This window comes from Leopardus geoffroyi, chromosome B3 (genome assembly GCF_018350155.1).
Source record: "Leopardus geoffroyi isolate Oge1 chromosome B3, O.geoffroyi_Oge1_pat1.0, whole genome shotgun sequence".
Taxonomy (NCBI): domain Eukaryota; kingdom Metazoa; phylum Chordata; class Mammalia; order Carnivora; family Felidae; genus Leopardus; species Leopardus geoffroyi.
In genome coordinates this window covers 20,298,663-20,311,605 of record NC_059337.1, presented here as the reverse complement: position 1 = coordinate 20,311,605, position 12,943 = coordinate 20,298,663, and the positions used below count along the sequence as shown (strand labels likewise).

General features: G+C 36.8%; 1 protein-coding gene across 32 annotated transcripts in view; it reads right to left on the bottom strand.

The window, feature by feature from the left end:
- The window catches only part of TJP1 (tight junction protein 1), a 373,407-nt gene that overhangs the window by 50,533 nt on the left and 309,931 nt on the right, over nt 1-12,943 (bottom strand). For all 32 annotated transcript variants that reach the window (XM_045448821.1, XM_045448822.1, XM_045448824.1 and 29 more), the window contains 6 exons: nt 12,119-12,243; nt 11,380-11,482; nt 5,932-6,208; nt 2,580-2,683; nt 1,812-1,980; nt 854-1,001 (listed from right to left, as the gene is read on the bottom strand). In XM_045448821.1, the coding sequence (XP_045304777.1) occupies nt 854-1,001; nt 1,812-1,980; nt 2,580-2,683; nt 5,932-6,208; nt 11,380-11,482; nt 12,119-12,243 (926 nt within the window). The remainder of the gene's footprint in view (nt 1-853; nt 1,002-1,811; nt 1,981-2,579; nt 2,684-5,931; nt 6,209-11,379; nt 11,483-12,118; nt 12,244-12,943) is intronic.

The following is a 12,943-nucleotide window of genomic DNA, read 5'->3' as shown; positions in this document are numbered from 1 at the left end:
GCCTCCAGTCTAATATCTTGGCCTTCCCTCCACATTGTTTTCTCCTTAGTAACTTTAATGACTTCTATGGCTTGAGCTAACACCTCCATGCAAGTAAGTCCCAAATTAATCTCTAACCCTAAAATGTTCAGCTCAAATTTTCAAGTGCCTCCAGAAGATCTTCATATGGATTATTACAGATCCATAAATCAGTTGGTGGCCTACAGAGCCCTGGGAATATCCATAAATTTTATGTAAAATGCCAAATGTTTATGTGTACATGTGTACTATTCTAGAAATAAGGGTCATAATTTTCAGATTCTCAACTGTATATGCAACCCCAAAGACCATGTAAACTCAGGTAAGTCACATACTAACATACCAGACTCTTTGGCATAAATACCAGACTGTTTTTTTAAGAGGGAAAACAAAGTCCGGGTTAAAGTGTCTAGGAAAGGGCTGCTAATATGTTTAACTTTCCCAAGCAGTATATTCTTTTAGCTGGCCAGCATCTTCTTATGCAGTAGGGATCAGCAAACTGCAGCTGTATGGCCAAGTGTTTTTCATAAAGTTTTATTGGAATACTACCCTGTCTGTTCATTTACATATTATCTACAGTTACACTTCTGTGCTACAGAGTAGTGATAAGAAATTATATGGCTTACATACTTAAAATATTTACCACTTCACCCTTTAGGAAGATTAACTGACCTATGTTTTTCTAGGTAATCCCTAAATTAATTAAAAAAAAAAAAACCAAAAACTTCCAACCTAATCTTAATAAAAGAAAATCTATCTTCTAGTTTTATTTGTAAGCAATACCAGAAACATGTATCAAGCACACGTAACTATTTTAACAACAGAGTGTGATTACCTGCCACTGCTGGGCTGCTGTGGAGAGTGTCTGGAATGATCAGAAGGCTCTGACCGTTGGTCAGGTGATCGTGACCGGCTGTGGCGGGGAGGTCTGTCATGTGATCGACCAGAATGATCTGATGCCAGTGACTGAATTTCTGAAATGTCTGTTAAGTAAAAGGGTGCTTTTTATTTTCCCATGAAATGATCATAGTAAAATAATGTAAAATGTAAGATACTCCAATGATAATGAATATAAGCTACTAAATATAATTTCATATAAAATGGTTGATTTAAGCATTAACTTCATCAACCACTGATTAATAATGGTGAGCTGCCTACAAAACAAAAAGGACAAGACAACATGGATGTGGACCTCGAAGGCATATGGTAAATAAGTCAGAGAAAGACAAAAAAAAACAGAAAACAAACCACAAAAAGCAAAAATACAAACCCACACAACCACCAAACTCACAGAAGAAGAAATCAGATTTGTGGTTACCAGAGAGGGTGGGGGGAGGGGCAAAAGGAAACTGGAGGAAGGTCCAGACTTTCAGTTATAAAATAAATGAGCACCAGGGAAGAAATGTACAATAGATGGTAACAGCTAACACTGCTATAGGATATATGAAGTTAAGAGACTAGATCCTAAGAGTTTTCATCACATGGAAAAATGTTTTTTTTTTCTTTTATCTACAGGAGAAGATAAAAGATGTTAACTAAACATATTGTGGTGATCATTTCACAATAGATGTAAATCAAACCATCATGCTGTGTACCTTAAACTTCCACATTTCTCAATAAAACTAGGAAAAATGTAATTAAAATTAAGCCCTCCACTCCCAGTATATATATTTGTAATTCTTAGGTTCTGAAGGTGTCTGGCTTGTAGAAAATTATTTCATTCAAACATATCAAATCTTCCTACTACTTTAACAGGTTACTTAAAGGGACTCTCCAAACAGAACTATACTCACCATCTCTCTCAGAGGCATTAGCAGAATGGATACTGTCAGAAAGATCAGGGACATTCAACAGGGTAGCTCGTTCATCTCTCTGAACTACCATTTTTAACTTGCCTTTAGACCTTTCTATCAATGTCTTTGCATCTGTCAGTGACATATTTTCTGTCACGGTACCATTTATCTGCAACAGAAAAAAAAAACCTCTAAGTTGAAAGTAAATGATAAAAATACAAATGTTAACTTAATATTATGAAACAGGAATATTTAAATTACTCCTTGGCTTTCTGTAAGAACCAAAATTAGTCCTTTCATAATATCAAAGTACTCCTCTTTCCTGAAATAAAATCTTTACTACGCTGTTGCTATGTCAGAAAACCCGAATTAGTATCTCTGAGCCAATCCCCAAAAGCCTGTCACTTTCTATTACTTATAAGCAAACAAACAAAACAAACATTTTAATAATATTTAGAGTAGTTATCAAAACCACTTATTGTGTAAGACTAGACATATCTACCTACAAAGTAGTTCCTAGCAGTGAAGGATATTCATTTGTAATGATTAATTTGCTCAGAATGACTCCATGCCTAAAGAAAAATATCAGTGTTGACACATAATAACGGACAAACCATTTTTGTCCATTAAAAATGACAAACCATCCAGTGCCCCAAACATTGATTTTTAATTTTGGCAAAATTGCTTCAAACATGAGCAGAAACTATATGGTTACACTAGAATTTGTTTTCTACTTCAGTTCATTAAAATGTAAGAATATGACTATACCTTTAATACAACATCGCCTTCTTGAATATTGCCATCTCTTGCTGCCAAACTATCTTGTGAAATTTCCTTCACAAATATATGACTGGCCAATCGAAGACCATATTCTGAAATAACATATTTAAATGTCTTTAGCGTACACCACACACTTTAAAAGTATAATAATCATCACCACACTGAGTTTTTAAGTACGATCAACAGCAAGAAATTATTCTTGGTCACCCTGCAAAGATGTCATTTCTTCTAATCATCAAAAAGTGTGCACTGCCAATGTGAAAGTAAAGAAAGTCTATGATCCAAGCAGAAGACTGACATACTTATTCCAATTTTTACTCAGAAAGGGGAAAGGAAGAAAAAAAAAACCCAAGCCTGAAGAGAAGACCATTTCTCCCTATGTTGTATTAAACTAGCTTCTCAGAAGGTTTAATGAATACACTTCTAAAAAGTGAACTGCTTGAGGTTGGAAAAACTCTGGAAAGGTTGACAATTTTAATGACGACTTGTATTACTAAGCATACACTGTTTTGTTTTCCCCAATTTCCCAGAGCAAAAGTTTTTCTGATTCTACACACCTCTAACCATGGAGAGAGACATGCAGAACATTACTATATACATTCTGTGTTGGTGCGAACAAAGGCTTCAACTAGCTGTGCAGATACAGGCAGGAGTTAAAAAGGCCAGTCCTTTCCTTTTAACAACCAACCAGGTATCCAAATGTGAGGCAACATTAATTTTATCTGTGGATGAGGAAATGGTCAAAATTGAGGAAAGTACCAGGAGAGTCTAGAAAACTGTCCAGGGACCTGCAAAACCGCAGAATTCTGTGTGTTTGTAAACCAGAACAATGACGACAAGAGCACATCAATAGGAAAAGGAACACTCCTGGCTCTGTCAGGAGAGAGGAAAGGACTCTGCATCTTACTGCATTAAAAAAAAAGGGGGGGGGGGAACAAAAACAAAAAACCCTAAATTGCAGCTTAACTTAAGGCAAATACACACAGAGTGCTCAAACAGGAAAAGAATCAGGGTGAAAAGAGAAAATGACTTTTCAGGGGATCTAGGCAGTCAAATATATGTGCTTGAGAAATGGTTGTTATATCACAGAAGAATATAGTACAAATGACAAAAATGTCCTTATTCAAGATTAAAAAGTTATAAATAATCAATACAGAGATTGGTTCAAAGTAATCCTCACATATTCATCAACTCCAAGTGTTTCCTTGGGTAAATATTAACTATACACCAGGCACTATGGCTAAAAAGCAGCGAATGAGACAGAGGCCCTACACTCTGGCAACAGTCAGTAGGGGCAAATGTAAGTGTGAGGAAGAGTTCATACGAAGGCAATATAGGATTCAGTGTCCAGTACAGAGCCAGAGAGGAAGAAATACTAAAGCAGAAATACTACTAAACCAGAAGGATTAGGGTACACCTGTGAATGTGTATGTAGGGTGGGAGGTGGTAGAGACAGAATGGTTACAAACAAATGTCCCAAAAGGTATGAAGGAACAGTCATAACTGTTAGGGTAGCTAGGACTGAGGAGTAACTAAGAGAGATGCGAAAGAATAACAAACGTCACAGAAGATCCTTTAACTCTATGAAGGTGTCTGCAGAATTGACTGGAAGGGATCCAGAGACTAGTTTCTGAGACTCATTATGTCCACTTAAGAGATGATAGTTATTCACCGCACCAAAAAAAAAAAAAAAAAAAAAAAAGTAACTCTGAAGTAACTAAGTAAATACATGTCAATGCACGTAAATGCCCGATGTCATAAACTTGACTGTGATCATTTTATAATGTATACATGTTTATCAAATCATGTTATATACCTTAAATATATATAACTTTATATATTTATATATAATGTCAATTACACCTCAATAAAGCTGAAAGAAAAAAAGATTACAGTAGCATGGATGAGGGAGGTGGTGGTGATAGTGGAGAAAGGCAGAAGTGGGAGGTTATTTAAGAATGGTATTGAGGAAGTTACGATATATTAACTGGGTACAGGGAAGTGAGGAAAAAAGAGATGTCAAGGATAAGTACAATGTTTTCCATAATTGGCATGAGAAACTGGGTAGATGAGAATATATCTAATGAGCAACTTCATAAGAAAACACAAAAATTTTATGAGGAAGGTAGGAGTTTTGCTTGAGGTGTGTTAAGTCTGAGGGAGCTACGTGAAATACTGAAGTCAATATGCCTGACAGTCAGCTGGCACGCACAACTACACAGACTTGGGCTGGAGAAATAAGTTTTGCCATCAGCAGCAGCTAACTGAGACAATGAGCAGATGCAATTGCCTAAAGAGTTTACGTTGAGGGGAAAAAAGAGATTCTAGAATAGAAATCTATGGAAGATTAAAGGGTAGGATGAGAAGAAGCCTGCAAAGGATATGTAAGGGGGTGAGAGATCCAAAAGAACACAGTATCACTGAAGCCAAGAGAAGACGTTATTTCAAAATATAGGAAGTGGTTAACACTATGCAAAATGGTACTGAAAAGGCAAGTAAAATAAAGACTGAGAATTTCTACTGGATTTATTTAGTTTTAACAGCTTTGAGAGCAAGGTGTAACAGATACCAGGTCAGAGAGGGTTGACGAATGAGTGGCAAAATGAAGTAGAAACAGCAAGGGTAGACAGTTTGAGATGTCCACCACAGAGTGGGGTGGGGAGCAAGAACTAGAAAAAAGGTCTGTCAGGTGCTGGTATAGCAGATCAAAGCAAGCCTACATGATATTCTTAGTAGAACACCTTTTCACCAAAATGATCAGTCACAGATGCTTGCCTGCATTTGAGAGACATGTCCACAGGACGAGGTCACAATCGCATTCATTCTTATCAAACTTGATTAAGTAAGCGGAAGCGGCTAGCTTCAGTTTAAAGAAGTCCTGCATTATAGAGAAATGCCCTATCAGGGGTTCCTTCCCCTTAATCTCTTCATTTAAAAAGAAGTCTGCCCCCCTTCCCAAAAAGCCCCAAGATTTCTTCCAATGGTTATGCTACTACTGATCCTAACAGCTAAGTAAAACACTGAAATTCAGCTTGGTACTGGTGTGACATTTGTTAGCATAATTTGTATTTGGCTATTCTAACCACAACAAGAAATTCAAAATCCAACTACTGGACAATTTATTTGAAGTACGATCTGCTGCACCAAATTAATTCATGAAGAGAAAAGTAGATGATCCCTGAAGCCTGCTATAACGGGATAGGACTTATGGCAACAGGACACAACAATGAAGATAACAAAAGACAACAAAAACGAGGATAGGAAAGGGCAGCAATTTCACTCGTCAAAATTAGTGTTAACATTTTCATGTGAAAATGATAAACAAGTTGGTAGAGAATACCTTCATTTTTCCGGGATTTCACCAATGTGACTTTGGTGGGTTTGGCAGGCTGACTGGAGGCCACAGATCGCCTATCAGACCGTGGGGACAAACTCCTCTCTCTGCTTGCACTTCTATCCCTTGCCCAACTCTTCTCACTCCTTCTACTGACCAGACCTCCACGGCTGCTTCTCGGATCATGGACCTCCTCATCATAACTATCATCTTCTTTTTCAGATACAGGTTCAGGATCAGGACGACTAACTGGTATCTGAACTTTCTTCTTCCTCCTAATGGTCTACAAATAAAGATTACAAAAAAAGCTGATTGATTTCTACACACACTTTTAGTTCTTAAGAGAAAGGAAAATTATGTTTTTCTGGTCCTATGTCAAATAAATTAATTATGAATCAGAGAGACAAAATACACAAAAAGTTGTAAGAAATTACTAGAGAATACATTTCCATAATGGTTATGTTTTCTGCTCTCTTGACAAACAGATCTGTTTAAGAACCAAATTTGGAATAGTGAGCCTAATAAAGTCCTTAGTTACTTAATTTAGAAAGATTGTTTAGGTGTAATAATCACAAGCTTAAAGAGAAACTAGTAATTGTTAGTGATTTGGATAAAGGATGGGGCAGTGTACTCTAATACCATCAAATACACTGTTAGTTGCTACCAAGACCATCGCAAACTTGTAAGCCCAACTTGACTCCTTGAAATTTTCAGAATCCATCAGTATCAAGGCCCACAACTATCCTACTAAAACTCTTAATGGATAAATTTACTGTACCTCCTCCACATTAACATTCAACTTCTGAAGTTGGAGCTAATACTTTACCAATATAAACTGTTCAGTTTCTGTATCTCTCCAATTTCTATTGTTGGTATAAAACCCTTCTTCTGGCTTTCTTTCCTCAATGACTGCTATGTGGTTCAATTTTCCCTGGCCATTTATTTCCTTTACTTTCTGCAAGTTCAAGATCTATAAGCATTACCTTCTGATTGTGTGGCCTCTTAATCCCTGGACTACACTTGACTGTCTCATTCTGGTACATCCTCAATCTCATCAGAGATCTGCAAGATCTTTTTGGGGAACACTCCTTGATCTACTGAAACTTTTCTATGCCCATCTTTTTTATGATTCCTCCATTTTCTGTTCTCTCAGTCCACCAATTCTTTCCTGGTTTCACTTGTGCTGCTCCAAAGTTTGTGTGAGACGTCATGCTGTGATATTTAAATAACTTTCTTGTGACCTCTCAATCACCTGCCATGACAAACTTCAGTCCTGTATTATCTTTACCTTCAGATGGCTGCATTTCCAAACTTTGCTGATTAGGTCCTCCATAAATTCATTTTACTTTACAGAATTCTTTTGCTTGTCAGTAATCCTTTCCTCCACCTCTTGCCTCTCTATGGAATTTGCTAACACAGGTATTCCAAAACTATTCTTCAAGATCCCAATCACTCAGCCTGACTTACACAGCTCAGTGCCACTTCACATCCCCTATATTCCAGATGGTTTTCAATACCTTATTTGTTTAGTCTTCCTTCCTTCAGGGTCCAAAGACCAAGTCGAACCTCTTTTCTGTACAAACGAAATTCTCCCAAATGAGTTCTTATTCTTATCCCTACCCACCCTCCAAGACTGTCCTCATCAACAACACCCCCTCAGGGTACTTACAACTTTAATCTCTCCCTCAAATTTGTCCTCTACTACTACTGTGCTAATTAATCTTCTATTCCTCTGTCTTGCTATTCATTTCCAAGTTTTCTTATCTCCTCCCTTTCTTCAAAGGGCTGCTGTATCCTTAATAGTGCTTGTTGCTGCCTACTACCACCAAGAGTCATCAGAGATGGCCCTTCTGAGGAAACAACACTGAAGCTGAAGCAGCAGCAAGATGCCTATATGTGGCAAGGTCAGACAGCCAATGCCCTGTTGTGAATGTAGAGAAGGCTGCCTGTCCTTCCACAGCTCAGGCCCTTAGCAAGTAACAGTTACTATAAACATTCCTACCCGACTCTCTGCGTTTTAGTCTCACCTCTATTTCAATCTCCAACATACTGTTTTAGAAGCAATACTTTTGCTGTATTACTTTAAATCTTCAATTCCTCCCTAGTTATGTACAAACAAAAACAAAGTAACCAGATGAACACTCTGAGCTTTCCATGTCTTCCTCCAAGAGAGTGCCTACCACCTCTCTGGAAATCTACTGTACCTGAAACGCCTCTCATTCTCAGATGTGCATTATGGTTATGATTGTGGGTACCTGTCTATCCTATTAAGATTCAAGTTGTTTAGAGAAGGTCCTTGCCATGCATTTAACTGTACATATAATGAAATATTTGCAACCAGTAAGTGCTTAACTTATTGAAAAATATCCAATCCTGTTACAATTCTCCGTTTATATTATCGTTAATGGTTGTAAACTTACAAGAAGAGATTTAGAAGGTCTGGCAACTATCCTTGATTTTAACACTGAAAACTCTGAAACAAACTTAGGGGGAAATGCCTACTTCAAGACAGTTTAGCTGACATAAAGATTCAAATGTAAAATAAAGCAATGAATTCTATACAAGTACTAGCATAAAATATAGGTTATACACTTTTATAACTGGTAAAAGGTAAAAGGCTTTTATAAGCCTGACACCAAAGGCAGAACCAACCAAGTGAACATCTGACAGACATGACAACATAAAAATGAAAACATTTCAATGTTGAAACAAAGTGATATAAAAACAAACCCCTCCAAAACAATCACCATAACAACCTACACTCAAAAAAACAAATGGGTACACAATATATGCAGTATATATGACAAAAGGCTAATAATCCTAATATATACCACACCCTAGTACAACAATCATCACCATATAAATGCTAAGGAATAAGCAAAGAAGAAACATAAATGGGCAGTATGTACACTACAACATGACCAAACTCATTTGTACTGTAAAATAGTTCATCTGAAATACTACGTCAGTCTGTTTGGCAAAGATTTAAAAAGTGTTGCTGAAATTGGACTCTCAATGCCCTATCATCTTTCTGAAGGGCTGGTGATGTGTATATCATTCATGCCCTCTGAGAAGCCACTCCCAAGAAGTTATTCCTAAAAAGTAACTGAACAAGTAGGCAGAAACACAATGATCTTCAACACAGTATTTTTTTTTTTAATACTTGTGGAAACTGGACACTGAAATGCCCACCAATGAATGGGTTAGGTAAGCACGTACACACAGTGAAATGCTACATAACCACGTGGAGATACACTGAAGTGCTCACAGACATTATCTCTAGGAGGTGTTTCTGCTCATACACTTCATAATGCTTTTTAAAGATGTTCAGAATTTTAGTAAAAATTATACACGCTCACTGTGTCATAAACTACTTCTAACTTCACTTATTGTTAAACTAAACTAAACCTATTTATGATAGTTATATTATCAAAGGACTTCTAACATTTTAGTTTAACAGAAAAGAAACAGTTTTTTTAATACCCAGGGAGCTCTTGGTTAATGGAAAGAAAATCACATAAACAACCAACCACCTTAATGTACGAACACAGGGAGGAAAACAGATCGGTAGACTGGGGAGGAAGGAAGAGGAGCTGATTATTCAGAAATGAAAAAAACAAAACTAAACAAAGCAAAAACAATGTATATAATGACCTTGAGGTTCTGGTTCTGGCTGGGGATGCGTTAAGAGTTTAGAAAGACACCTCACAATGAAAGACCACATTGTAAGACACTGGGGTTTTATTCTGCCTCTCCAAGTCACGTAGCTAAGTACAATCAGAGCAAAATCCATCCTTGAGCTGTCCCAAATCCTTTTCCTATTTCAAATATACTACAGGTTTTGGACCTACTTCTCATAAAATGATTTCTATGGGGAGAAGTCTATAGTGCAGAAATACAACTTTCTTAGATGCATTATCAATGTGGAATAGGTATATTGAATATTTTGCATGGTGAACAAAACAGCTCAACATTTCAGAGGAACAGAGCTTAAAACATTGAGGTTACAGGTGAAGCTCACAACTCAGATACAGGAAGAAAACACCCAATTTACCTAAGGTGCTCACCTTTGAATATGCAGTTGAAAAATATTGAAAAATAGTAACAATGTTCAACATCAGCAGCTAAGGCAAGAATGTTAAAACTTACTCAATTTATAAAAATTAGCAATTTGCTTCTATAAATATTACAATCTCATGTTATAAAAACTTTAAAAACTCTACCACACACTAGCCAGTAAGTATCTGAACTGTGATTTAAAAATAACACTATAAGTGTAAAAATATGACTACAATGAAGTTGTGAAAATATATACCCAAAAGAAGAGGTCTGTCATTTGGAATGCAGTAACTAAATAGTGGGTCTACTGCAATCTGAGAAAACTCTCACCTCATCAGCAAAGATGCTGGTGCAGAAATAAACCATATGGCACAGCAGCCTAGACGATGGAAGAGGGCTTAGCAACTGTGAAGTGCAGTCTCAGGGAATACACCTCCTAGCTCTCACCCAATCCCCAAAGTCAAAACAGGGCAGGCCTTCCCCTCACTTCCAGCCCTCTCCCTTCTGTTGGGTCCACTGTGGTTCTGAGTGTCTGCTGGGAAGTAGCAAAGTTCTCAACAGACAAGGAAGGACAATCCATCTAGCTGCCTACCCAGCCTCCTCCTCCTGTTCTTTATACCTGAACTAAGGGCTTAAAGCAGTGCCTTAATAAGTCCTTTCAGAGGCTAGATGGGCAGAATGGGGGAAGGAGCAAAGTGGGTAAAGTAGCTACTGTGTTCCTAAACATGGATATGATTTTAAACAGAACTGTTACATTAAATCTATGCTGTGCCACATCTGCTTAGTTTTAACTGTGATTTGAGACCAGTTATCAAGAGTTAACTGAACTTAAAAAAAAAAAAAAGTGGACTTAGAGAAATAATGAAATAGAAGAAAGATTCTAGCTATATACTAAAACAGTAACATTAAAATGCACCCTCAACAACTCTACAAAGAAAATCTTACCACTTTCTCTCTCCTCAAACTGTATCACAGTAACAAGGAAAGTGGTTGATGATGTATGTGTTCAAGGGACAATGTAAAACTTGCCCATTAAACAAATCCTGTAACAGAAAACAGGGCTAAATATTTCAAACAGACTATATGCCAAGATTCAGTCTAACTTTAGAACTTAAAAGAGAAGGGAACATTAAGCCATAAAGAGGTGACCTTTCACCTTTCAATCACTGCCTTTCATTTTCAATCGAAAAAAAATCCTAGTATCTAAACTTTGAGAAAATATATTTTCTGTGATAAAACATACCACCAGAATTAGAAGAAGCACTTTTGTAAGCTAACTTTATAAGTACTGATCCAGTTTTCGTTTTCTTGAAGGGGAAAGAGGAATTCAAACACCAGAAACATTTCAATGATAAAATTGATACTCTTACTAAAGTAAAGGTAAAAGATACTTACAATTTTTGCATTCTTCCCACTTTTTCTTAGTTGCTGAACAGCAAAAGCATGTTCAACATTATCCATTGAAACTCCATTAACCATTGCAACTCGGTCATTTTCCCTAAGGAAAAAAAGGCCACCAAAATTACATATTAGAAAAAAACATACAGACAGGTTTATGAATATACTTTCAAGATGGATAGTTCCACAATTTTGTGGATACTTTCAGATAATGTTACAATAATGTCAAATGATTTACTTTCCCATCTCCTACAACAACATTTAGGAAGTCACTAATCACAGGTCATTAATGTTTTTTAAATCTTTTGTTTTTACATAAGAGTAAACAGGTACCACAATACAAAAAATGATTTTTGGTAGTACAATTACAGGGCATAGCTGGAAAAGTTACTCCCTTTTAAAAAATAAAGTCCTTCTCACTCCAATTTTCTTTCAATCCTGATTATATGCTCACTTTTTGCTAGCTGGTAATCTTTTGCCTCTCTTTCTCTTGCTTATCTTAACTGAAAAAAAAGGACAAGATTAAGGGTAAGAGGTTCCTCAAGGCTAAATTCCACGCCAAACTGCATAGCAAGTTTTTTTTTTCACCATTTTTATTTTTACAGTGACTAGCTTTCCGTTTATGATAGACATAAATGGCAATATATATTAAAGAATGCACTAGCGCTATGTGCCAGTGACCAAGGGTAGGAACGGTGCTTGTAACATAGGCACCCAAAAGAGCAAATGCACTTACTGTAGCTGTCCTTCAGCAGGTCCCCCTTTCAGAACATCTGAGATTACTATTGACGTTTCCCCACTCTGAAAATGAGGGTTATCTCTTCCACCAGATATTGCAATTCCAAATCCAAATCCAGGAGCCTAAGGTAATAATTATAGGAAAACAATGCCAGTACGAAAAATTAACTATTCATTCTATCATACTCTATAATCTAAAAAAGTTTAGATATAAAAATTACAATTTTTTTTTAATTTTTTTTTTTAACATTTATTTATTTTTGAGACAGAGAGAGACAGAGCATGAATGGGGGAGGGGCAGAGAGAGAGGGAGACACAGAATCAGAAGCAGGCTCCAGGCTCTGAGCCATCAGCCCAGAGCCCAATGCGGGGCTCGAACTCACGGACCGCGAGATCGTGACCTGAGCCGAAGTTGGACGCTCAACCGACTGAGCCACCCAGGCGCCCCTAAAAATTACAATCTTATTACACCTTACACCTATGATCCAAACACTTGGGTAGATTCATATCAGAATGATCTATCCTGGTATGGGAATGCATGTTCTAATAAATGCTGGACATAAAAGAATATTAAAAACTGACAATTACATGAGTGCTTTTTAAGTACTAAAATACATTTAAAAATTCTCAACACTGAAATCCTGGAATTTATTTTTGATTATCAAAAGGGTTCCTGAAGGTATTGGCAGTATACTAGTGTGACCATCACAAACACTGGCAACTAACTTATAGAATAAACAATTAGTATAAACATCTGATGCCATTTTGTATAATAAATCGACACCTGTGAAAATCAAATATGTTATTTCACCTTCCCTCAATT